Genomic DNA, 26,823 nt, shown 5'->3' with positions numbered 1-26,823 from the left:
GGGGGAGGCGCTGGCTGGGCAGGCTCCCGCAGAAGAAAATTAAACTGTCACACACTCCAAAGGCCAAGGCAGCAGGAACTTGGGATAAAAATGCCTCGGGCAGAAAATGAGCTTTATAGCATTTGGCCAGCTTCAGATGAGGTGACAGATGCTTAATCAGCTTATTCGCCATAAGTGTCTGTCTGTCGTCTTCCCTCCCCTTGCCGGCATGGGACGGTGCCAGCAGCGCGGCGTGGGGGGTGCGGAGCCCTCGCATCCCAAGGGAACGCCCAAGCTTCCCTGCTCAGGCTGTGTGGGGACACTGAGGCGTTAAACTTCATTCTCCAGTGGTGGGAGGCCGTCCCCGAGGCTTGGGGCTTGGTCTGGAGGTCGGATTCGCGGGGAGAGAATGGGGATTTTGTTGTCTCCTCCGGGGCTGGGCCGGGAGTCGGTGTCTGGTTTTAGAGATGCTATCGGCGCCGGGATTGAATCGCCCTGGCAAGGGGAGGGTCAGGAGCTGCTGTGCCAGGCGTACAAAGAGCTGTTCTTCTTCGTGATCCGATTATTCCTTCCCCCCCCCACCCCTCCTTCCACGTTTAAATAAGGACCTTAGAGCGAGGGAGGAAAAGCTGTCAGACAGCACTTCTGGTGTTCACCGACACCCTAATTTATGCATCCATAGGCAGGGGAAAAGTGACACCAAGTGCTTGGAGAACCGAGGTGTAATTCCTGGCACGTGGCTTCAGCCATGGCTGGCACCAGCTTGGTAGGGACGATGGGGGCTTTGTTCTGGCTTCAGCTTCTTGGTGGCCATTTCAGGTACCTCTCTCCAGCCCTTTCTGCTTGTCCATGACAGACAGAGCTGGTGCTGCTCTGTCTGTCATGTTGTCCCAGGAGTGGGGCATCCCCAGCCAACATCCCCCAGAACACAGTTGAACTCCGTGGTTGGTCTGAGGGCCACTGCCTGCTGTCTCGAACAGCCACCTATGGTTATTACTCTGGTGATATTTGCTGTGTGTGATAATTCTCTGGTTTGGGGCATTGCTTATCTCTTACAGTGAAGACCTGCACAAAGCATCTCCTACTGTAGCCCTGCAGAGCCACCTCACTACTGACTTTTTCCTCATGGTTTTCAAAACCCAACTTTGGTCTCCCTCAGTAAAGCTGTGGGATGAAGGGAGGATAGTTGGGGCATCTTCACAGCTCCTGCTGACAGATTCAGGCTCTGCTCTCACCTGGTGTCAGGACAGTGCCAGTATCACCTGCTGGAGCTGCTGTGGGAAAGAGCCCTCTGGAGTGGTTCTCCTTAGTGGGAAGTGAAGCTGCCTTCACCCTGCTCTTACAAAGTGCTGGAGGAGGCTTGGCTTGAAGTGGCAGCACTCAGCTGACATCCTAGCGATTCTCAACAGCTCTTAGTGGCATATTTGGTTTAGTGTTAGGCTACTTTTGCCCTGCCCTAATGCTGTGCTTTTGGCTTACCCCAAATAAAAAGAATATTTGCCCTTGCATGCCAACAGGGCTGTTGCTTTCAAGCATTATTTGCAATATCTGGGTAAATTGAGGCTTCTTGGTGCCAGTACAGCATCCTCTTGTAGATGTTGGGAACCTGTGAGGGATGGGGGAGGATTTTTTTTTTCCTGTGTCTTTGCATTTATGAGCATTGAGTACAGCATACCAGCCCTGGGGAGGTGTGGAGTGGTTCTGTCCAGTTTCTGATCATCTCTGTTAACCCCTGATGATGTTCTTCTCTTTCCTCTAGACAATCATGGAGCAGTTCAACCCCAGCCTCAGGAATTTCATTTCTATGGGGAAGACCTATGAAAAAGCCTTAGCAAGTAAGTGTGACTGCAGCGCTTGCTGAAATGCTGGGGGCTGTGAGGCTGGGGAGGATCCAGCTGGTCAGCATGGCCTTGGAAAGGAGGAAAGCTGAAAAACCAGCTCTTTGTTCCCAGGGAGAGTAAGGGGAGGAAACTGAGGAGGTGATTCTTGGACCTTGATGCAAAGCTGACATTGTTAGGATGTACACGATGCGTGCGAGGCCAGTGGATGTGGAAAGGATTTGAGTGATAAACTGCTGGGTGGCAACTGGCTAATAAAATACATCTCCAAACAGATTCTCTCTAAACATGACTTTACAGTGTTTAGAGTTTAAGATTTGAAGCTCTGTTTAAAGATGTGCTGCTGAAGTGTTCGAATTGCCCAAAAGAATGCATTGGAAGAGAAGGGAGGGGGGGAAAACCTCACAACTAAAAATACTGGTGGCAGCTCTTGACTGGGATTAGAGGGCCCTACTGGGAGCTGTTAGGGAGGCATAGATATAAATGATCAAAAGTAAAATATGAACTGATGAGAACTGGAAATGAGCTGGTTTGACTTAAAGCAGCTTGGCATACTGCTGGGGTCTTCCTCGGTGGGGTTTTGGGGGAGGTTTAGGGCAGGCTCTGTTCAACCCCGGAGGCAAGCTGCCTGCTTTTGGGGAGGCCTCTGCTCACTTCAGAGCAGCTCTGCACATGGCAGATTTGATTCTTTTAATTGACTTGGTGAAAATGCCTGGAAGGAAAGAGGAGGCTGTCAGGATCTTAAGCCAGTGGAAAAAAAATAACAACATTTTGGTGCCTCGTGTTCTTGAACGCCAGTGGTTGAAATGTGACCTTTGGAAAGGACCTGTGCCTCCTGCTTTATGCCTGGGGCAGATTTTATTTCCCACAAGTCAAGTAAGGTTCCTGGACCTTTCAGTGAAGGATGTTTTAATAGGCAGAGCTCCTGCTGTTCTTGGGTACAGGCACTCCCCTGCATGCTGCTTTCTTCCCAGTTTAACTCTGTTTTAATGGACCAACTGCCTGTGACATGTGAAGTGCCTGTCCATCCTGGTCCACTGCCCAGGGGCTGTGGACTATACTCCCTCAGGGATGGGACTTAATTCACCCTTACAAGCAGCAGCATTCCCCAGCTATCCCTAATGACACTGGAGAAGCAGGGGTTGATGATGTGGCTATGACTCTGCCTGCTGATTCCCTGCTGATCTTCAGCAAGGAAGGGAGCGGAGGCAGGATTTGATGGGGAGGAGAAGAGGCTGCACTTGGAACTGTGGGTTTTATTTATTCTTCTGAAATGTTATACTGGTAATGCAGCTTTTAATTACCCAGGCAGTGGAATCTGTTTACTAGGTGCTGTTTCATCACAGCCCAAGTTGGGCACACTGTACCTGCGGCATGTGGAGCACCAGGGTGATCGCTCGTGCTCTCCTTTGCTCGCATCCCTGCGGTGAATACGCTTTGAACCCCAAGATATTCCTGCAATCTTAACAATCCTTGGTCATCCTTTTTCTGTTGGATCTCTGAGCCTGTTTGGGGCATCTGAAGGAAGTGCAAATCACAGTGGAAGAGGCCTCAGTGCATAATTTGACGGTGTCAAGCTCGAGCTGTACAACATGTTCTGGTGATTAGAGGAAACCCCCTGCTTATCTGATTAAAGTGGAGTGCGTAGCTGGAATGTCAACAAACAAGGCTGAACTATAATGAAAGTCTGTGATATTCAATTATTCCACAGTGATTTTTTTTCTTTCTGTGCAGCATTAAGCAGGCTGCTGGTTACACTGGAATGAAAACCGCTGAGGTCCTGCACGTACCCTTTCCTTCTCCTAAAGAGCTCTGTAATCTTGCTGCTTGAGCGTCTTTCTGCACTCATTTTTCTTCTGTTTGTTGTCTAGTCCCTCTCTAGGGGGTTAAGCCCTTTTGAAGTAATGTCTGTTTTAGTGGCTAGCATCTGTTCAGTGCCATAAAAGTTATGGTAGCTGTTAAAGAGGGTATAACTTGTCCTCCCCCTCCCCCTTTTTTTTTTCCTTGGATGCTTTTAGGTATGACATATGCAGCAAAAGGATACTTTGATGCCCTGGTTAAGATGGGAGAGTTGGCCAGTGAAAGCCAAGGATCTAAAGAATTGGGTAAGTCACCAATTTATTGTTAAGTGCAACTGCAGTCTGGAATGAGCGCTGAGCACAGGGATGAAACCAGATATTTGCTGTGGGTGAGGATAACAAGCTCAGTGTGGAGCTGGTCCTGCCTGATGTGAATGCTAAAAGTGTCTCTGTATTTGCTCTTAATGTATCTTTTCAAAGAGCCTGCTCTGCCTGGTGTCAGGGGTTTGGGGTATTGTCAGCTCATGGTGTTTGCAGAACGTGGCTTTGGTGTGTTTTTTGTCTGGCTTTGCAAAGGAGAGAAAGGTCCCAGCTTCTGATCTGGGAGCTGGGGAGGCCCACTGCAGCCCTCAGAAGAAGGGGGTGATGTGATCTGAGGACTGGGCAGATCAGCCATGGTGGAGCAGTGTTTCTTCTGGTGGAAGTCACCCAGTGCTTGGGCTGTGCATGTTGGGGGCTGTTTGTAGCCTGAGCCCTGGGTGAGTGTCTGCAGGCTCCCAGTGCAGTGTGGCTGGCAGCGTAGCTGTGACACAGCTGTCAGCTGTGATGCCTGGTGCAGTGCCTCCTTTTCCTTTCTTACCCTTACTCCTCTGGTCAGTCATTCAGGACCTGTTTTTCTAGTCCTTCCTTCACTGGCTGTGGCTCCTGAGCTTTCCCCTCACTGCTGTGCAGGTGGGGGTTGAGGTGCCTCCTCTCCTGGCTCCCCACAGGGATGTTGCAGCCTCTTGAGGGGCTGAGATGGATTTTGGTCTTGTTGCCTTTGCAGCCCCGGGTGAACTCCTCCACCTCCCAGTCCCTGCAGCTCGATCTGCTGGGAGATGGCAAACTGTGCTCATTAACAGGACCTGAGGCAGCCAATTACCAGAGGAGAGGTTGAGCTGAAATGACTGCAAGGGCTGATGAGGTGATGAGCGAACAGCCCCTTGCAAGGCAAAGCTTTGGTTTGGCTGTGTCGTGCTTGGGGTCAGACACTGTGTATCCCCAGCCACGGCTGCTCCAGCTCAGCCGTGCATGGCTCCCTGGCTGCAGCTGAATTGTGCTGGGGAAGCAGCAAGTGTCTATGGAAACCGATCCTGTCGCTGGGATTGAAGCTGCCTGGAGCAATCTGCTTCTGTTTAATAAATAAAACAAGAGGCTGGTGGGCGATGCGTGCAGCCACCGAGATTGTAAGGGCTCTGCAGACCTTGCTGTTGAAGAGCTGCTGCTGCTGCTTCTGCCTCTTTGGGGGTAAAAGAGGCAGCAGCTCTGTCCTCCTGGAAGTGAAAGCTTGGGAGAGCCTTAGCAGAGGCAGCTCAGCTGGGTCAGGGAAGGAGCTTGGAGCCTGCAAGCTCTCTGCCCTCCCTTCAGAGCAGTGCCAGCCTTTGCTCATGCTTAAACACTGGCTTTGGTGTCTTCTGGTGGTCCCTGCTGCTTGCTTGCTGAAGGACTTCCTTCACGGCCTCCTTCAGCCTCCTGGCTGTGTTCAGTGTGTGGCTGAAGTATTTTAGGGTTGGTTTAAAATGTTTCCAGATTTCTGTGCTTTCCACTCCTGGTGTGAGGATCCAAGGGAGGATCCTGGCAGCTCCTGCTTGACCCAGAGCTGTGACAAGCAGCTGCTTCTGGGACCTCCTGCTTTGTTGATCTTGCTGATATTTATTGTGGCAGCTGCTCCATGCAGAAGAAAGTTAAGATAAAATTGCTGGCTGTGGTTTACTGGAGCTGATAAGGGCCAGGGACACAACCCCCTCCCAGTGGGATGTGGAAACAGAGGCTGAAGAATGTTTTAGCCCAGAGCTGTGCACGCCAAAGGTGCAGCTTCTGGGAACACCTTGACCTCCTCAGTCCCTGTGCTGTGATTGCTGATAGTGCCGGAAACCAGCGCTGGGCTCTGGCTTCTCTCATTCCTTACCAGGGGCCACAGCAAACGGAGATGTTCATTAATGCACCACTTGCATCAGTGCTGTGCCCCTGCTGCTCCCTCCAGGACCAACAGGACAGGGAAAGCTGCTCTGGGATGTCAGGCAGGACTGCAGGATGCTCTGGTTGGGACTGCAGCTCACATCTGTTTCCAGCCTCCACCAAAAAGAATTTGAGATATTTTTTTCCCTCCTTAACTCTTTCTTTTCCCAAAGTGGACACTTTTCTCCTGCTATCTCTGGGACAGGAGATGGCAAGAGAAAATTAAAAAATGCACAGATCCTGTGACTAAAAGGTGATGGAGGCAACCCCATCTGTCCCTAGCTCTCCAGCCTGTGCTACAGAGATGTTGCTTGTGCCAAGGTGACCGTGGGCACTGCACCCTGTGGGTGACACAGCATGGACAGAGTGCTCTGGACAGGCTTACAGCAGCCTGGAGAGCTGGAAGGGAGCACTCAGAGGCTGTCCTGTGCCAGGAGAGCTGCTGTGGCTCTGGTGCTCAAAACCAGAGATGTTTTCCTGTTGTCATATCTCCAGTAGCAATTATGACTCCAAGGAGATGCTCTTTAGGTTGGCCACTGGAGGACTGCCCATTGGTGGCCCATTCTGGCTGTGTGTAGCTGTGCTGGCTGCCCAGTGCAGTGTCCCAGGGTGGCTGCTTCTGCACCTTCCTCTGTTGGTAGTGATGCTGTATGTTTTTCTTGTTGAAGAGTTGGCAGCCTACTACTGCTGCCTCTAAGCTTAGCTCCCTGCTCAGCAGCTGCTTAGCACTCCACATTTTTTGTAAATTCTCCATCAGATTTTAGCAACTGTTTGTAGACAGGATAATCCTGGGCAGGGGGGATGGAAAACCCAGCAATAATCAAGGATTTGGAGCTGTAATTAGCTCTGTGGCTGGAGTTTTTGGGGTGCAAGAGTCTGGTGGGGGTGTACCTGTGTCTGAACCCCACTGCTCTCCCATTCCTGGGAACTGGATCACTGGGTGGGGGGAGGGTGGCAGGGATGCTTCTCCCTTCCCTGTTCTGCTCTCCAGCCTGCTGCTCAGTTTCTGGCTCTTGGAAGATGAGACACATACCCACAGCTCCTCTCTGAGAGAGATTCCTCATTCTGTTCTCCACTTCTTCAGTGGTTGTTGTGGTGGCTTTTGAGAAGCTGGTATGAAGAGCATGAACACACTGTGCCTGATCAGTGAAGGTTTACACTGGGCTTGATCTGGGGAATGTTTTGTAGGCATTTCTGAGGGGCTCCAGCCTCCTGCATATGAGTGCTCAGGTGGCTTCAATCCTTGCCTAGCTCCTATTTGGTCCTTTGGGTGTGGCTTCCTTTGTCCTCCTTGAAAACCAGGCCACAGCAAAGTCATGGAAAGGGGTTTCCTTCTCTAGGGAAGCATGTGCCTGGTGATCAGAGCTGGAGGCAATTTCTACCAGGCTGGAAGCATACTGAGATGCTGGGGCTGGAGGGCACCTGTGGGGAAACTCCTCTGGGGCTGGAGGTGGCTTTTGGTTTTCTCGAATGTCCTCTTGAGTTAGTGAAGTCTTCTCTGACTGAAGCATGGTGCTCTGAAAGGACAGGACATGCAGTAATTAGTTCACCACTGTTGAGCTGCAAGGAGCTTCTGGTGGATAGCAGCCTGTTTCTGACACAATTTGCACAATAAAATTAGAACCAGTGACACCTGCCTAGGCCAGTCATTTGAGGAGCTGTGTCAGTGGAGGATGCTGGGCTTTGAGTGTGTGAAATAATTCCCTTACAGCTTTTAAAGCACTGAGCAAGGTAGATCTGTCTCCACCTGCCCTGCCCGGCTGGTTGGAGCTGGGTGTGAAGCCTGGTCCTGTCCATGATGCTTCCATAGAGTCAGGGTGCCACTGGCCTGTGCCTGGGTGGGACAGCCAATGGTGGGGCAGGTCCTGGTGAGGAGCAGACCAGCCTGGTGGGATGCCCATGGCTGCCCAGGCACATCCAGACTCTTGGCTTCACTGCAGCTCCTCAGTCTGGCCCAGCTCCTGGCAGTGGTGTGGTTTGGAGGCTTTGTGCCCAATCCTCAGGGCAGAGGGACTAATCTGTTAATGGGATTTGCAGTTGGTTTGGGTAGACACTTCCTGCAGCAGCAGAGATGCAGAGAGAGATCTCGAGCATGTCAAAGGTTGCTAGCATTCAGTGTGTGATTTGGGCCACCAGGGCTGGTGGTAGTTGTGGTGCCCAGTGTCTGCTGGGGACCAGCCAGAGCAGTGCCAAATAAAACCAAACTTAAACTCCAGGAAATACTTGCCTGAGGTGGTGACTCAGTGTCCCTGCAGTGAGGGTCCCTCTGCTTGTGGAGCCCAGCTCCTGCGTGGGAGAGCAGAGGTAATCTTCTTGCTTGATCCTTTTAAAATTGGACTTAATGATGCACTAAATGCTTTGTGGGTAGTGACGTTGTACAGGTGGAAGAGTGGCTGCTCTGGACCTGCATTTCCACCTGTGATTGTCCAGTAGCCTGATTTGCCAGAGAGATTGTTCCAGAAATACAGGACTTAGCCTTCAAGCTGTGTAGTTCCTTTAGAGAAGGAACCTGTGGGAATAGTCTGGTGCAGAAATACAAGAAAGACCTCTTAAAATCTGCTGCCTGCTGTGGAAGGGACATTCCTGCCTGCTCTGCCTTTTCACTGCCTTCAAATCTTCTGGTTAAAGCAGGCTGCCATAGCAGTAGGGCTGTTCTCACCCACCTGTGTTTGGGTATGTAATGGTAGAGGGTTGTTAAAGGAGCATCTGCCAGGAGCATGTTGCCTGGCTGGAGCTTCTAACACATAGCAGCTGTAGCATTTGGGCTTCACCTTCAGCGGTGACATCTTCCAGGGATGATACCTGCCTGCTGTGGGCACTGAGCCCAGGATGAGCTCCCGCAGGCATGCTCCATTCTCTTGGGATGGAATGAACACATGTGTCTGTGGGCTGGTTCCTGCTGTCCATCAGCCATGCTGTAAGCTTGGCAGATTTCTAGGAAGGGGCACAGCTTGGTGTGTGGCCAGCTCTGAGTCCTGGAGGTGTTTGCTTCCCTCCTGGGACTGCTGACTTGCGGATCGCTTTGTGAGGCTCTGAGCTGGGGTGGTTCCAGCTGGTGAGCGGGAAGTCTGTGCAGTTGTGTTCTCCTGTGCCACCCATGTAGCTGCTGCCAGAGTGGCTGGGCACTGGGGACTCACCAGTCTGTACATCATGATACAGACACATGAGCTGTATGCAGCCAGGCAGCAGCTGTTGGGATTTGGCAGTGCTGAGTTAAGGGTTGAACTCAATGATCTTAAAGGTCTCTTCCAACCTTAAGGATTCCACAATTCTGAGTGTGGAACACCACAGGTCACCCAAGTCTCTAATCCATTCCTGGCAGAAGTGTCAGTGGCAACTGCTCAGCCCAAGGGAGCTGATTACTGGGGATGTGTTGTTGAACTTGTCTGAGTCAGGGTGCTTTGGGAAGCTTTTGTTTTCTTTATTTTTTCTCTTCCTTTACCTTGTCTCTCAATAAATAAATAAATAATTGCCTGTAGCTTTGCAAGGCTGGGCTGGAGCAGAGGCTGCCAGCGGAGCTGATCCTTCTAATGCTGATGAGTAGCTAATACAGCATCAACAAATCAGTGCCATCCTTTGGGGCTGTGATAAGTGAGCCCTTTCTGAAGAGGAAAGAGATGAATCAGTGTGGAGAAGCTGATTGTTCCCCCCACACTAGGATCCTTCCCACTGTACACGCACAGATCTTCCCCCAGGTTGTCTTGAAGCTGAACATCAGTGTGGATCAAGTCAGAGCCGCCTTGTCTGGGTGAGGTGTTAGGCTGCGAAGTGCTTCTCTGTGAGGCTTGAGGGCTTGTCTGTGGCATGGACTTGGCAGTGCTGAGTTAATGGTTGGACTCAGAATCATCTAGCTGCCTGGCTGGGAAAGACCTTAAGATCATCAAGTCCACCCATAAGGTGATGTCTCTCCCTGCGCACAACTGCTGGACCGTGGCCCTAAGCTCCTCAGCTAAACATTTTAAAGTCCTCCAGGGATGGTGACTCCATCACTTCTCTGGGCAGCCTGTTCCAATGACCCTTTCAGTGAAGAAGTTTCCTAATATCCAAGCTAAACCTCCCCTGGTGCAACCTAAGGCTGTTTCCCCTCATCCTATCACTTGCCACCTGGGAGAAGAGGTCAGCCCCCACCTCTCTCCAACCTCCCTTTAGGTAGTTGTAGAGAGCAATGAGGTCTCCTCTCAACTGCCTCTTCTCCATGCTGAGCAACCTCAGGTCCCTCAGCCACTCCTCACAGGGCTTGATGATGATAAAAAGTCTTTTCCAACCAAAACAATTCCATGGTTTTGTGTCTGTGAGCTTGGATCTAGACACAGGAGGGAAGTAAAAGAAGTTTGCAGAAGCTGTCAGTAGCAGGTTTCTGCCTTAAATCTGGCTTGATCTTCAGCATGTGATGCGACATGTGAGCAGAGCTCTTGCTGGGCTGTGTGTACAGGCTGGAGGGAGACAGCTGTGCAGCAGTGGGGATGTGACCAAGCTGCAACCGCTGGAGCTGAGGCCACCATGTGTGCTGCTGGTGAGCAGTGGAAAAAGGAAGCTGTGAAACCAGCAGGCACACAACACTGAGAAGGGGAACTGGTAACCTCTGTCCTGAGGCTGGGCAGCAGGATTTCACCCTGAAGTGATGCTTTGTGCACAAGGCATCTCCACCCCACTCCCCCTCAAAAGGCAGACTGATGGAGCTCCCTGGTCTGGCAGAGTCCAGGGGGAGTGACATGGGTGCCTGTGTGAGAGAGTGCCTGGTGCAGGGATCTTCTGACCCCTTCTCCAAGCACCTGGTGCTTTCACATCTCTGCCCAGGGACTGTGCATCCCCTCCCTGGGTCTGGGTGCTTGCTTGGCATCAAAGGATTCAGCTAACAGCATTTCACCAGCCAGTGAAAAGCAGATTATTTTTTTTTCTCCCTCTTAAGCTTCAGGAGCTCAAACAATTTGCCCTGTTACTGTCTGTTGCTTTTTCTCATTAATGAGCTAATATTCCTTTTCTGCCAGCTTGGTTACTTCCCTTGATGGCCCAGTTGCCTTTCCTGGCAAAAAAAAAAGAAAAAGGCAATGGGCAAAAGCCCATCCCAATCTGAGTGGCAAAACTGAGCCTCTGGACTGCTTTTCCTCCCTTCATGCTCTTTATTTGGGATCTGAAACTCCAGAGCAAGTGATCTTGATGGGAAGTGGTGCTGATGGTACCCAGGAGCTGGTGGCCAGTGGCAAAGCCAGGCAGCCGGTCAGGCCACTGGCTCCCACTGACGTTGCAAGACAGGCTGGGCTGCTTCAGCCTTGCACAGAGCAGTTTGGCCTCAGCCTCAGAGCAGTTTGGCAACTCTGCCAGTGCATTGTTTGGTGTTTGGATTTTGAAGTGGCACATCTGGCTCAAGAGAGGTGGAAACAATCATTTGTAGGTTCTGAAAACTCAAGAGCAAAACACTGAGATGGATTTCTACTGCTCTGAGTGCTGGAGGGGCAGCCAGCTCCTGCAGGGTGCTTGTGGTGCCGATAGCAATGGGAGGGATGTGAAACAACCTGTTTGCCTGTGCCTGGCTGGGTGTGGTAGGGAAGGGCCCTCAATAGCTCCTGTAGTTCTCCCAGAACGATACTGTGAGTCACACAGACGTAAATAGCAGCAGCTCCTCCTCCTCCTCTTCTGTTTGTGCTTCACAGCCCGCGGGAAGGTGTGAGCCTGGCATGGGCAGGTGAAACCCTCACCCTGCCCTCCTCTGGCCTTAGTTTTGCCTCCGGGTTGAGGTGAGGCATTTCACCTTGGGTTCCTTGACCTGCAGAATGTGCATGTTGGCAGCACAGCTGGCACGGTGCTCTCACTCTGTACAACTTACCTGACCTGAGCTTTTGCCCTGCTCTGTGCCCTGCTGCCCAGCCATGATTCCCATCTTTAGCTTACAATTCCCACTGGCAGGTGACGCAGAATGCCCGTGGCATGGGCGGCCGTGCCGATGCCAGGGCTTGTGCCATGCTCCTGGCCCTGCCACTGAGCTCTGCTAAGGCCTCATGGTATCTGCTGGCAGCCTAATGCTACAGATCCTCTTCAGAGCCAGAGATTGAAGTGTTTAGGGTTTCCAGCTCCCATGGTATCTCACAGTCAGAGTTTAGTGTCTCCCCTGCTGCCACACAGGCTGGTCTGAGTGGTGTCACGGTGAGATGCATGTTCATGTCTAACAAGATCTGTAGCTGCCTTGCAGTGGGGAAGCAGCTTGTGGTGTGGGGGTACCAGGGTGTCAGAGGTGCCATGTGTGAATTCACACCACACTGCAGCTCGTGTTCAGGGGATTTGGTTCAAACTCTGCTGCTGCCTCGTGTGGGCTCCTGGTGATGGCAGCACCCATGGGAAGCCTGGAGCTGATTCCTTTGGAGCTGGTTGGGCTGTCTCAGCTCAGGAGGAAGCTCTTGTGCCTCCACACAGCCCAGTGCCAGGCAGGCATCCAGCAATCTTCCTGTGCCATGCCGGCTGCCATAAGCATGGTGATCACCTTGAGTTGCTCTTGGCACTGGGCTGGCCATGCCCACAAAGGCACAGCAAAATGACCATGGCAAGGGAAAGTGCTGTGTGGTGGGCATGGAGTGGGATAGTAGTGTCCTCTTGCCCAGGCTGGGATACAGCAGCTTTCAGCAGGGACACTGTGCTGGTGGGAAAGGCTCTCACTGCTGCTTGCTTTGATGTGGGGCTGGAACGCCCTGTGCTCACTGTGATAAGAACCATGGGAGGGGGTGGGGAGGTGGAGGAGAACAGCTACACAAAGATGTGTATCTCTTGAGACACGCCACACACCTCCCCAGCTGCTGGGAACAGCTTAATTCCCTGCGGTAGGAGTATGGTGGCTGCCCCATTGTCCCAGTGCCTTGCTAGAAAGCGGAACACAGGATGGAAATTTACAGCCCTCCAAAGCCTCCAGCAGAGCCCAGCCCCTTTCAGCCTGACCCAGTGGATCGAGTCCTTTTTGGCAATGATTTTGGTAGTGAATCACAGTGCTGGAGTGGTGGGGGTCTATAGCAGTTCTGCTCTCTGGGTAGGTTGAGAGCTTAGCAGCAGTGGCCAGAACGCCCTGGGCCGGCCCTGCCCCAGCTTTCTCAGCTGAGGTTTCCACTCTGGCCAAATGGGAAGTGAAAGGGAGAGGGGGGTGGTGCAAGCTTTGCAAATAATAAGCAAGCTGCCCTTGCATTGACAAAGCAATCTCAGCCCAGCCACAGCCTTACGTCACTGCCTCCTTGCAGTGGGAATTTGTGCACTTCCCATGATTGAGCTGCCGCAGCCCAACCGGAGAGCAATTTCCTGGCGCTCTCGTGGTGGTGACCCTTGCCCGGACCTCCCTATCCATGCATGAAGCTCTGCACTGCAGATGTCTGTAGCTGCTGCAGCTGGGTGCGAGCGCTGGGGGCTGCTCCCCTTTGCTCAGCGCCTTGTGAAGTGCCTGTAAGAGTTAGAGCTGGCTTGGTGGCTGTGGGGAGCTCCGCCCGTGGTTCCCTCCCGGTGAAGGAGCAGAGCCACAGCTGCCGATTTGGGCACCTCCTCGCTTTGGGGGATGCTTTGTGCGTCGCTGCTCTCTTGAGGAGCTGAGCCAGGGGCAGGGGGGTACAGCGCCATCATAGGCTGCTTTGAGTTGGAAGGGACCTTCAGAAGTCATCTAGTCCAACCAGGACATCTTCACCTGCATCAGATTGCTGAGCCCTGCCCAGCCTGAGCTTGGATGTTTCCAGGGGTGGGACATCTGCCGCCTCTCTGGGCAGTCAGGGCTGGTGTCTTACCAGACTCGGTGTAAAAAAACCAAATCTCTTATCTCTAGTCTAAATCTGCCTCTCATAGCTTAAAACCATCACCCCTGCTCTGTCACTACAGGTCCTGCTAAAAGGTCTGTCCCCATCTTTCTCATTGTCCCCCTTTTAAGTGCTGTAAGGCTGCAGTAAGGTCTCCGTGGACCAGCTAGCACTGGCCCAGCACCCGCTGATACTGCAGCCGATTCTGTCACCACATTGACCCTCAGTGGAGGGGCCTGGTGCCTGCCAAGGACAAAAAAGGATCAGATTTTAATGTTTACAGAAGGTTTTGAGCGCTGTGTATGGTGCAAAGTACGAATTGCTTCAGCCACCAGAGCAAAGAAACGTTAGGCCAAGCTGTTCCTGATGGGCTGGTGGTGTTGACACTGGGCTGGCATATGGCCTGCCTGCCTGGGCACGTGGTGTGGCAGGATGGGCTGACTGAGCAGTGGACTGGGGCTGGCCCAGCATGTGCTGCCTGGTTATGTGCTGGCCCAGCACAACGGTTCCCTTGCACTGGTAAGACACTTGGCTCATTCCAACCTCGCTGTGTCTGAGATCTGACTCCATGAACAGAGGATGTAGTTGTCCTGGAGCCCAGGATGGAGCTGTCATCCACAGAGGACTTGCATCTTCCTGCGCTGTCTAAATACACCAAACCCACAGTGTTGGCAGGACAGGAGTGGGCAGTGGAAGCAAACCTGGACTCTGTGTGTCTTGGCTGCTGGGGAGCCTTTTGTGCCAGGGAGGTGCCATCAGGTGGGATTAGGGTTGTGGCTGCTCACCCCAGATGTCCAGTTGGTTCCCAGGCTTGTTGCTGGTGGGAGCTGCCACCTCCACCTTGAGCAGCCTCAAGAGTGTTGCACCCTCTCTTCACTGGGGTTCCAGGGCTGGTGTCTCTTTCCATGGCATTTCCCATCCCCGGGGCTGCTGTCCTCATCTAAAATTCCACTGTACACTTTCACAGGTAGGTTTGGCACTTTGAATTATTCCAGGCACTTTGGACTCTGCTCTCCTCCTTTGTGCATGGGATGTGGGATGCTGCTTCCCTTTGGACAGGCTCTGTGAACGCCACGGGGAATCCTGGCTGTGGGACCTGCAAGGGCTGAGTCTTGAAATTGGAGCAATTGGAGATAATGGCACAGGGCTTTCAGTTTACCAACAGTTCCATGTGGTTTGGAAGCCTCCTGGGAAGCTGTGACCTGCCATGCTGGGATTAAGAGTTTCCTAACTCAGCCCTTGCAAACAGCTGACTGAGCTGAGCTGTCCCTGGGAGCTTGCTCTGACCTGGGGATGGTGCTGGCTCCAGCTCTCACGTGTGTGTCTGGCTCCAGCAGTGTGGGGCTTTTGCTATGGCAGGGCACTGCCCTTCCTCCCAGGAAAAGCATAGTGGGTGTGTGACCTGGCACATGCTGTATCTGAAAAGAAAAAAATCAAAGGAAGAGACAAAGCAGAGCTGGGATCCCTCAGCTGTGGGCAGTCATTCATGGGGCTGACCTGTGGCTGTGTACCATGGCTGTGCCCTCACCGCCCAGCTCGCCCAGGACAGGGCTGCTTGTGCATGGCTCAGCTGCTAAGCCTGAACAGGTCCAGTGGTTTGGAGGCAAAGATCAACCCGAGACTTAGCTCCATTTGCAGCTCTGTGTCCTGGCTTGAGTCCTGAGGCTGTCTCTTTCTGCTGCTGGGGGAGAGGGATGAGGGTGCTCTGTGCAGCTGAGAGCACATCAGTGGAAGCAATCTCATTAATGCAGCATCTCTTGTCTCCACCTGCTCCTCTCAATGTCTAGATGCTCAAGTCAAGACGAGAAACCAAAAGAGGTCTCATAATCCTTGGCCTCTTTGTCACATTCCTGCAGATAAGGCTAAGGATTGGCACACATAGAGTTGTACCATAGCTGGGGTGGCTGATGGCATGATGGGTCATGGGCAGGGCTGCTCTTGTGTGCTGAGGTCCCACTGCTATATGTCCTTCATTCCTCTTCATGCTCCACAAGGTGTATGTGACTAAGTGTCTCAGATGAATAGGGCTTGTCTACAGCTCCCTGAAGATGGGCACTGGAGGTGGTCCAGAGCACCCATGGGTCTGGCTGCAGACCTCTCTTTGCTTCCTGCCACAGCCCTGGGATGTTTCCCCAAGCTTGGCGCCTCAAGCCCCCTCCTCATGTCTTGTTTTCACAGGAGATGTGCTCTTCCAGATGGCAGAAGTCCACAGGCAGATCCAGAACCAGCTGGAAGAGATGGTGAGTGCCCTGGCATGGGCATGACAGGCTCCCTACCTGGTCATGGACTCTGCCAGTGTTGCAGCTGAGCAAAATAGTTTTCCATGTCACATCTGGGTGATACCAACCCCTCTGAAGTGCACTTACTTGAACTGCAAAGGGTCTGCTCTGTTCAGGCACCTGCTTTTCTGCCTTGCTGGGTCCCCCTCTGAGCATCCATCTGTCCTATGCTGCTGTCAGCTTCTGCTCTGTCTATACAGACCCTCTCCCCTGCCTGGTGCTGTGCTGCCTGGGCAGGGTTTGCCAGACCTCACCAAGGATCCATGTGGTTTTTTTCTCTGCTTGCAGCTCAAGTCCTTCCATAACGAGCTCCTGACGCAGCTGGAGCAGAAGGTGGAGCTGGACTCCCGATACCTGAGCGTGAGTTACAGACTCCTGTAGCCCAGAAGCTCAAATGTTGGTGTGGGCATCCCTATGTCTCCCATTCCTGCTGCCCAGCTCCCTGTTCAGGGATGGTTGTGCCCAGACGTTGCTCATGTCCCTGGTTACAGATGGGCCATGGCCATCACCCACATTTCCACACACACAGAACAGCGTTTTCCCCGCTGTCAGACTGTTGCAGCTCTGTTTACTCTCTGGGCTGTGGGGAGCCCACTTCTCACAGAGGCTGGGGAACTTCTGCTTACTTTTGCCCACCCTTGAAAGCAGAAGCTAAGGCTGGACTTCAGCTTTGGCTGCTCAGATCTCTCTCCTGTCACATCCAGGCTGCACTGAAGAAATACCAGACAGAGCAAAGGAGCAAGGGGGACTCCCTCGACAAGTGCCAGGCAGAGCTGAAGAAACTTCGGAAGAAGAGCCAAGGCAGCAAAAACCCCCAGAAGTACTCTGACAAGGAGCTGCAGGTAGGACCCTGGGCACAGGGGAGAGACATGAGCCTCTTGCCCTCCTGTTGGTGTCAGGGAGGGAGACGCATGAGCCTCTCACCCTTGTGCTGGCATTGCCTTGAGGGGCTGAGCCCCATGGCAGCATCATGGGGAGGGGACCAGCCCCCCTCTTGTGCCAGCCGCGAATGCCTGGTGCCACATGCCAGGGGTGGCCTGGCTCTTGTGAGCGCTGAGATAAGGGCTGGCCGCCTTCTGCGGAGGAGCAGGCAAACAGCACTAGGGGGGAGAGCGTGGTGGGGTGTGGGAGGTGTGGATAGGGAGGGGGTGACAGCCAGTGATGGGAGCAGCCTGGTCTCATGGCCACCTCGGGGGAGGACGGTGCAGAGCGGGGAGGCTGTGGGCTTGGCAGATGTTGTGCCGGGCCGTGACTAACCCTGCTTCATCGGCTGCTCCTTGCTGCTTTTTCCTTCGCTGCTCAATGAATGAACCCAAAAAGATCATTAATTTCTGTTGTGCCAGATCCATCTCCCTCTGGATGGTGTTTCACTTCAATATTTGCTGTGCCTGTTGCTGGGGTGCCCCTTCCCCCAGCCCGCTGGGGCGGCAGCGCGGGCTGGGGGCGGCTGCGGTGAATCAGCGCAGTGTGATCGTGGTGTGGGCTCCCCTGCCAACCCACACACCGCTTGCTAATCAAGGCTGCACGGGGCTGGGGTCTCTCACAGCACCTGTCTGGGTGTGGGGTGGGCGTGTTTCAGAGGTTGAGGCGTTGGGGTTCTCTGCAGGCAGGGATTTGGGGCTGGGATGGTTCAGAAGAGCATCCAGAGCGCATCCCTGGCAGAGCTGGAGATGTGCTGAGGGGCTGCAGTGCTCAGGTTGCTGATATGTTTACATCTTTGTAGTGAGGTGAGGTTGGTCTCTTCTCTGTAGTATCAAGTGATAGAATGAGAGGAAATTGTGCCAGAGGAGATTTTGGTTGGATATTAGGAAAAATTTCTTTAGGGAAGGTGTGGTCAGGCCTTGGAACAGGCTGCCCAGGTGGAGTCACTGCCCCTGGACATGTTCACAAAACTTGTAGACATGGCACTTGGGAACATGGTTTAATGCCGTGGTGGTGTTAGGTGGGTGGTTGGACCTGATGATCTTAGAGGTCTTTTCCAACCAAAACAATTCTATGGTTCTGTCTTCTGAAGTCTGTGACCTTTGGTTCAGGCTTTGCCCAGAGCACAGCTGAACATGGCAAACTTTAACAAACAATTGATACACCTGCCTGCAAACCTGCTCTGGCTGAAAGTCCTCCTGGTGCTACTTGAGCTAAGGCTGGTGAATGATTGCAATGTGAGTAGCACCTTGAAAAGGGGAAGATGAACCCTGAAGCCAGGAATTACCATGTCTTGTCTCTGATGCATGAAGCAGGATCTGTTACTGGGTGCCACAGGCTGGTAATGTGTCAGAATGATGGGTGTCTGCTGAAGGGGATCTGAACGTTGGTGGCACTTCCCTCACCAGGGCTGTGTACAGGGTGGCATTTCAAGTAATTGGCAGAGAGCTACTGTGAAGGTTGTGCTGGGGAAGTGACATTTGTAATTGCACTAAAATTTGGGAAGTCAGTCACTCCCTTTGTGGTGTGATTCAGAATAAGCAGTGAAGGGGAAAAAATGCATCCATAGTCATCGGTGTGCAGCTGCTTGCAGGGGGCACAGCTGTCTGGAGTGTTGGGAAGGTGCTGATGCCCATCAGAAGCAGCTGTCCTGCCTGCCCAGGTGGGAGCTGGCATGTTCTTGAGAGCTGAGCAGCTTAAACTACTTCTGAGCAGCAGTGTCCCCACAAACCCTTGCTCTGAAATTCCTGCTGAGCGAGAAAAGCTGTTAGGCAACAAGCCTCGGCGTGGGACAACCTGGAGATCAGACCTTGGTTATTCCCCACCTGCAAAAGCTGCTGATAGTGACAACAGAAGGAAACTGCTGCCAGAGCCTGTCCTCTCCTGATGAATCCCTCCAGGCTACTGCTGTGCAAGGATCCCCATCCCACACTGGGAGTTGGAGGAGGGAAAAATTCATCCCAGCAATGGGCTTTGTATAGCTGGCAGAGGAGCGACGGCTTGATCCTTCTGCTGTGATGTGGCAGGGATGGCATAGTCCTGTTAGCAGGGCTGCTCTGGGCCGGGAGACAGGATCAAGCCTTTCATTCGGTTAATCTTTCAGCAGTAAGTATTTAGGAAGTGCTTATCTCTCAAAAAGCCTTCTGATGGCTTTTGGGCTTAAAGAGCTATGAGACTCCTCAACTGCTGCTTCTCATTTCCACCCTCCACCCCTCCCAGATCAAAAAACAAAGTTAAATTGCTGAATTCAGCCAAAAGGGCACTTTCCCTTCTGTTCTCTGCTGGCTGCAGTGCTGGTATTTCTTTTCTACAGGAAAAAAAAAGTCTGGTTTGGGCCATCATTGATGCTGTTCATCCCTTTGCTTGGACATCAGAGAGCTTGGGGGTTGCTGGAAGGGTTGGTCCAGCCAAGAGCTGCACAGGTGTTGGTACCAGCCCAAGGAGAGGGTGTAGCCAAACCAGGCTTACTGAACCAAGAGCATCTGCAGAGTTGCTGATGCTGCATTGTGAGGGCTTTGCTCCACAAAAGTCTTTCTCAACTGGGTAGGAGAAGCACACACTTCACCCTGGGGAGCTGATGCTTCAGTTTGTTGAGCTGGCCCAGGGCCACCCCTGCGGCCAGCTTGTAAAAACCTCCAACAGCCTCCTTGGAGGTACCTCATGGTGTTTGCGGGAAGCTGAAGACTTCATCAGGCTGGTGCCTGGGGACCTCAGACAGACCAGACAACAACTGGAGAGAGCTCTTCTAATGGGCTTGCTGCAGATTGCTTAATGGGAGAAGCTGCTGTCGATGGAAATGTCCTGGTAGCTGCATCAGTCATCTCTTCAATAAAGCAGTAACATCTTACTCTTCTCTTGAAGACTCATCCACTTAAGCTACTGTAGTAGTCAGCATCCGAAGTCTGGTGCTCTGTCATCATTTCTCTTCATATTTAATGCCACGGGAAACAGAACTGCTCCTTTCTGCCTGTTCACTCCTTGTGGAATGACCATGTTGTCATCACCTGCCAGCACGATGGTGGGTGAGATGAGTGTGGTGGGAAAGGCTTTGCTGTCCTCCTTTGGGGAGCTCTAGGACAATGTTTCTGTAGCTTCATCTGCAGAGGAGAGAGGAGATTTGGGGATGCTCAGGCTCTGGTGTGGCAGAGGACAGCCCTCACCTGCTCTAGGGTGCCAGCATGGCTCAGGCTCCATGATAGATTGAACAAAGCCCAGCAGAGCAACCCAAACATCTCACCTGGGATTCTTCAGTTCGGATTCCCCCCTTATAAAGCAGAAGTAAATGCTGATATTCAGCCAGCATTGCACAGAACTGTCACTGGTGAGCAGTAGCTTTGGCATCATGGAAGCTGTGGTCTGCTCAGGAGAAGGCAGTGGGATGATACTCATGAGCACTTGCAGGATGCTTTTCCTGAGCTTCATCAGCATGGAGAGAGCTGATCCAGGCTTGTCTGCAAGTCCCACATCATCTGGCCACTGTCTCTTGTGCTTGCTTTCTGGAGTTTAATAGGTGAGGACAGGCATTGCAGGATTCAAATGGGGGGAGGATTTAAAATACCTTCGTGGTTTGCAGCAAAGACAACTCACGTAGCTTAAAAACAGCTCCAAGTGCAGTGAGGCTGCAGGAATGATTTTTCCATCTCCACAACTTTGTCATGGTCAAGGGAGATGCTGCGGTTGTGGGTTGCTGCTGCTGAAAGTCACAATAAAGCCAGGCTTTTTATTCCTTATGAATCAGCCCAGAGCTTTTGTTACACACAAGGAATGAAAGCTGGGCCAGCTAACTGCCTCAGATGTCTCATCTTCCTTATGTAGTCACTGAGGGGTTTTTTTCAACCTGTGTTGAAAACCAGGAGAATAAACCAATTCCATTCACTGCACGTCTGCATGAAGAAGAATGAAAACAATATTAAGATTAAACAATCACCAAGGAAGCGAGACCGCTGTAATAGCATTAAATGCTGGTTGTGATCAAGCTATGAAATCAAGGTCACGATGAGTTTAGGACCTTGATTGAATCAGCAGCCCAACAATGAAGTTATGTTGGTTCCAACTATTTATCAAATCATATTAGTGCTGTGAACAATTGGATTTCTCCACTGGGCTGAGATGAAGCCGACTGTAATTCTTCCTAAAGAGCCAAGCTGAAGCCGGCTGGGTGCGGTGAAGAGCTCTGACTGACCTGGGGAAAGGGCCTTTGTGTGCCTCTGTTGGCCAGCAGCCACCCCAGTAACTCCAGGTGGGCTGAGGGAGCTCCCTGCTTCTCCCAACCCTGTGAGCTCCCTGTTCCTAACCAGGGGAAGCAGGCTGAGGAGGCTGGGCTCAGCTCCTGTGTCTTCTGCTGTCCACACCTCCACCTGCTCCTCTGGGAATGTTTTAAGTATTAAACACCACTGTGCCAAATAACCTGGTGGGGTGGGTATGAGATTTTTATTTCTTTTGGTAATTGAAACCTCATTTTGATATTCCCACCAGGAGAAATAATTTTAGGTGTAGGTCAAGAAGCTCTAACTGACAAGGAGATTGCACAAACCAGGTTACAAGAGCTTATGTAAAAGTCAAATAGGGAAGAATTATGTAAAAGCTCTGTGGCTGCAGGTGACTCCAGGTTTTGGTGTGCTGTAAGCTGAGTTAGGCTGGGTGTCCAAACCCAGCAGGTGCAGGGAAGGAAAATGCTTCATGGGAGACGGAGTCACTGTCCCTAGAGGTGTTCCAAAAGGTATAGACATGGCTCTTTGGGACATGGTTTAGTGGCTCTAGTGGTGGTGGGTCAATGGTTGGACTTGAGGAGCTTAGAGGTCTTTTCCAAGCAATGTAATTCTAAGATTCTCTGATAGGTCTGGGATGGAGTGACTATCAACATATAGGCAGCATGCATGTGTCCTCCTTGCCCTGGGCAGGTTGAGACTGAGGGATCCCCACCTGAGTGCCTGTGTGACTTGGTGGCATTATCTGCTCATGTCTCAGGACCTTACCAGAGAGCTCATCCCCTGTAGTATTTTTGCCTCTGTTTCCTCCACCAGCTGTAAACTCGTGTGCTGGTGACATTGGCAAGTCTTACCGTGGGGCTGTAGCCCTGAGGGTCTGCAGAGGCTTTGGGTGTTGGTGGGGTTTTGGCACACCTTGCTCTGGCAAGGTACTGGACTCTCTTCTCTCCAGGCATGATGCTGCAAGAGCCATGTGCTGCAGCAGCTTCTTCAGACTTTGTGTCTGTGAAAGAGACAGCACCAGGAGGAGGAAAGTCTCGGTCTTCTCCTTGCTGTGACTGTGGCCAGGGTGGGTTGGCTCAGCCATAGTGGCTGGCTGGCTGGCAGCATCCCTCCCATCCTGGCTGAGCTTCAGGCTCCAGCACAAAGTGTGGTTTCCTGAAAATGGCTCCACAAATCTATAAGCAGCTGCTGCAAATGTGCAGAATGAAGTCTTGAGCTTCAGCTCTGGACTGTGTTCAATGGAAGCATTGACTTGTGGAAAGCTGGTCCTTCGGTCCCCGTGCCTGTGCAGGTCAGGGCCATGTCTGAGTGTTCTGATACCAAACTACAAGATACTATAAGAAAGATAGGGCCAGACCTTTTAGCAGGGCCTGTTGTGACAGGACAAGGAGTGATGGTTTGAAACTAAAAGAGGGAAATTTAGTCTCCATTAAATTGTTTGCAGTGAGGTGGTGAAATACTGGCCCAGGTTACCCAGAGAGGTGCGGTAGATGCTCCATCCCTGGAAACATTCCAGGTGGACAAGGTTCTGAGCAACCTACTCTAGTTGGAGATCTCCCTGCTCACTGCAGGGGTGATGGACTGGATGACCTTTAAAGGTCCCTTCCAACCCAAAACATTTTGTCATTCATTTCCTCTGGGCTGCCTCAAACACCTCTTCTGGAAAGCTCATCCCTTGATCCCCATGCCTGTGGGGATCAGGGCCTCATCTGCTGAGCACTTTGGTACCAAAGCTCGTGAGCTGAGCCATTGAGCTGAGGTGTCCCTGTAATGAGGGAGAGCATTTTAAGCAGCTGATTGTGAAGCCCCCGCAGAGCTGGCTGCAGGAGGCAGTTGCCTGCTGTTTGCTCTGTACCCTTTATGTAATCTCCCATGTGTGCGTGGATGCTGCCTTAGAGGAGCAGTGAGAGGGATGAGGCTGATGCCCCAGTGAGCAGATGTGTGAGACAGGCAGTGTAACATGGGGAGACAGCCCTGCTCAGGGGAGGAAGGGAAGGCTGGCAGCCTCGGCTCAGGGCTGTGGTTCCCTGGGATCTGCTGCTCTGGGAATGATTTCACCTTTGATAACCATCAGCTCGGCAGCGTCCGGAGGAGGCGTCTGGCTGCAGGGTGGTGGAGCGGAGGAGGCTGGTGGGCAGCACAGTGGGTGCCAGCACTGGAAGATCTTCTTGGCTGGAGATGCTGGTGCTTGTGCAAGACAGAGGGAGGTCGTCTTCTCCCTGGGAAGGATGCAGAGCTTTGGGGTGGTCGTGTGGCAGGTGCACAGAAGCCATCCAACAGCAGCAGTAGGGATGCCATGGCTTTCTGGGTGCTTTGTCCTTGCAAAAGGCAGTGCCAAGTTTCAGATCCCACAGTGACACACATAGATGTTTTCTAATGCAGAAGAGGGTTTGGTCTGTTGCTTTGTTTCCCTTATTACAAGAGATGTTGGACCACCTCAGGCCCGTTTCCAAGCCCTGATCTCCCTCCTGGCCTTGTTCTGCTGAGAAGTGCTGCTCACATGCGAGGGCTTGAATCACTCTGGCTAAACAAACCAACCTTCTCTTCCATCTGTACCACACTTGGCCAGTGATGAAGGTTGAAGAGAGATGGGAGAGGATGTCAGGTTCCCTGAGTCACCTCCAGGGCTCACTAGCTTCCACCCAAGGAGTAAATTCTGGGAATGAGCAAAAACTGTCCCCTTCCCCAGGACTGAGAATCCCCAGGCTGCTTTTTGTTCCCCTTGGTTTGGCTGTGTGCTGTGGTAGGGTTTCAGCACTTTTTCCTTGAGTCTATTCAACAGCTTAGATGCTCTTCCTCTGTTAATCAGCCTAACTTCATTCTTATTTTATCCCATTGCTTTCTAATCATTCTCCCTTGTGGTTCCCTAAATAAATCCTCCCTTCTCTTGGTGTTCATTCCTTACAGGTATGATGCCTACTGCATCAATCTGGCACAGCTCTAAGTCCTTTCTTTTCCCCTGTTTCCACTGTATCTTCCCTGCTGCCCTGAGGAAGATGAGAGCCTGATATTCAGAACCAATATTGAGGCATCATTCCCTCCTTGGTCTGCACCACTCCTGATGCCAGCTAGAAGCGGGTGCACCACATGCTCCCCTGTGGTATTGCTGGTTTTCTTGTCTTAGAACTGATCGCTGTGCCCACAGTGATCAGGTGGAGGCCCCAGGAAGGCTTTTACCTGTTCTTGAATCTCTCTTGTTCCCGGAACTGGTCCTTTGCTCTGTTACTGGCACTGGCAAACATATCTTATGCCTGATAAAGGTCTGTAATGATGTTTTCTTCAGTCATGCTCAGTGCAGTAGTGATTAGCATTGCCCTTGGCTCATTTTTTGCAGCGGTTTGCACGCTCTTGACTTGGATAGAACAGTTTGAACTAATTTTTATCCGTGAAGGATGGTTGGTTATTAAAGGCTTGACTGAAGTTCAGTAATGATGTTGCTGTTTCACCTACAATAACTGCACTGACAGTAGCATGCACTTGAAAAGTGCTCAGGTCTTGACATTTCTTGGCTGTTCTTTCATCTTCACACACCTCCAGCTGTCAGCTTTGGAGTGGCACAGGGAAGATGTTAGTGTAAGCAGCAGGGCTTTTGTGTGCCCCGTGCCAGGGCTGTCATTGACTGTTTGAGCTGGGGATTTTGCAGCACCTTGTTTCTTCTTTCATGTTTTCTTGTTCCTCGTTTACTGTCTGACCCTTTGGGGTAACTTGCTGTGGCTTCTGCAGATTGCCCAGCTTTAGCTGGACCCTGCATGGCCAAGCTTTGCTCCAGCATCACTCAACTACCAAGCACCAGGCAGCCAGGAGGGGTTGAACTGGGGGGGGGGGGGGGGGGGGGGGGTTGTCTCTGGCTGAGCCACCACCCCTGGGGCAGCTAGGGCTGCAGGGACCAGACTCTCCCTCCCCAGGATCACTGCTTTCCTGGGCCAGGCAGGAGCCCAAGCTCTTCTGGCTCCTGGCACTGAGCCGTGGCAGCATCTTAACCCAAGCCCTTGGTCCGGCTGCGCCCAGCGCTGCCGCGTGCTGATATTGCTAATTAGGTCAGCAGCTCCTGGTGAATTGGAAGTGGATGTGTTCAGAGGTGGGGGGGATGGGGGAGTTATTTGAGGCCTCTCCAACCTAGAAACCCAGAAAAGGTTTCTGGAGTTGTTGGGTGGCTCCAGAGTGTGCTCTGGCCCTCAGCATGGCTGTGGTCACCACGAGCACCACCCTGGCCAGCTCCCTGCCCCTCTGAGTGCTCCAGTTGCAAATGGTTGGTTGTTGGGCTGCTTTTTTTCCTCCTTTAAACTGAGGGTTTTTTTTTTTAGAAGATGCTTAAAAATCTGAATTTGAAGCTGACAGCCTAAATCAAGGTCTGCATTTAAAATGCAGTGCTTGGGCAGTTTGTGCTTGTTGGTATGGTCTTTGAAGAGGATGTTGCTGAGCTGTGGAGCCCAAGCATGCAGAGACCAGCACAGAGGCACCTTCCTATGGCCCTTAAACCAGTTATCAGGTACTGCCAATCCAGCAAATGCATTTGGCTGTGGTTCAAGATGTGGGGAGTAGAAGCAGGATCCCCCCATCCCTGGGCAGAGGAGCTGTGAGCAGCAGCCATGAGCCTGACAAGCACCTGGCCCACAGGTAAAGCATCGCTCAACAATCAAAGCCAACACTTCTCCTTGGCATAGAGTAGTGAGATCTTAACATCATGCTTTGCATGTTCCTTTTCCCTGTGCATCTGTCACATTCACACAGGGTTTGTGTTTAAATTGTCTCCCTGTGCCCTCCCTTGAAAGCCCAGTTGTCATTTTGAGCAAATCCTAACCCCAAACTCTCCCTAGCGAGCAAGAAGTGTTGCTGGCCATTTTGTCATGTATAAACCTGTTAAAAAATATATATATGTGAAAAGAAAGAAAGAAATCAAGGCTGTGAATAAATCAATGGCACGTCAGGCATATTTACATAAAGTATATAAAGTGCTGAGAATACTAAATTTAGAGCACAGGCTTCTCTGCTTGCAAACCGACATGTTCCAACAGGCTGCAGCCATGAAGGCGAGCCTGCCTTCAGCAAAATAATTACCACTGTACCTGAGGAAGGAGATGGGAATCAGGGATGTAAAATAAGGCTTGAAGTTGTGTGTTTCAATTGTGATTTAAAAATCTGACATGGCTCAGGGAAGGAAGAATTTCCCCCTCCTCCTTGTGGTGTGCTGGGGACTGGAGCTGGGTCCTGCCCATGCGCTGTACCTGGGGCATGGCTCTGTCTGACCGGGGGAAACCAGGGTGGTGGTGGTGGGGATGGTCCTGGTGCTACTGAACTCAAACAGCTGGCAGTGTGGACTCATTTCACTCCTCACCACCTTGTTCTTGATGGCCCAGTTAGTAATTGAAGCAGGATGAGTTTGGGGTGTGCTCCTGCTATTTTGGGTGCTGTCAGGGCTTTTCCTTTCCAGAAACAGGGCTCTGAGGGTGGGGGAGCATCATTCCACTGCTTCCCTCAGGAGAGGAGGGAAGAAGACACTTTCAGTAGCTGCCTGTGGTGCAGGGGTTGGGGAGCAGTGGAGCTTGGTCTGTCCCAGGTGTTGCTACCTGTGGTGTGGTGACAGGGTCTCTGTCTGTCCCAGCTGCTGCATCGGAGAGGTTGGGGCACCAGCGTCTGGGAGAGCCAGTGACTCTGCAGGCTGGGACAACCCTTCATCTCGTCTGCCCATCACTGCTGCCAGGCTGATGCCCCTGGGCTGTGTCCCTGTGCTGTTCCCGGGGCTAATAATACCCGGGAGGAGGTGGCTGCCCTGAGCCCACTCCGGGGAGCGATGTGTTCCCTGCCGGTGCCGAGCGTCCTCC

The 26,823-nt window shown here is 52.1% G+C and overlaps 1 protein-coding gene across 8 annotated transcripts in view; it reads left to right on the top strand.

Annotated features, from left to right (window-relative positions):
• Nucleotides 1-26,823, top strand: part of BAIAP2 (BAR/IMD domain containing adaptor protein 2) — a 49,780-nt gene that overhangs the window by 8,182 nt on the left and 14,775 nt on the right. For all 8 annotated transcript variants that reach the window (XM_068151255.1, XM_068151250.1, XM_068151254.1 and 5 more), the window contains exons 2-6: nucleotides 1,739-1,814; nucleotides 3,836-3,922; nucleotides 15,769-15,830; nucleotides 16,158-16,229; nucleotides 16,574-16,711. In XM_068151255.1, coding sequence (XP_068007356.1) covers nucleotides 1,739-1,814; nucleotides 3,836-3,922; nucleotides 15,769-15,830; nucleotides 16,158-16,229; nucleotides 16,574-16,711 — 435 coding nt within the window. The remainder of the gene's footprint in view (nucleotides 1-1,738; nucleotides 1,815-3,835; nucleotides 3,923-15,768; nucleotides 15,831-16,157; nucleotides 16,230-16,573; nucleotides 16,712-26,823) is intronic.

The sequence above is a fragment of the Melanerpes formicivorus genome, unplaced genomic scaffold (genome assembly GCF_026170545.1).
Source record: "Melanerpes formicivorus ecotype bairdi unplaced genomic scaffold, bMelFor1.0.p_v2 SCAF_21, whole genome shotgun sequence".
Lineage (NCBI taxonomy): Eukaryota > Metazoa > Chordata > Aves > Piciformes > Picidae > Melanerpes > Melanerpes formicivorus.
This window is presented reverse-complemented; position numbering and strand designations above follow the sequence as displayed.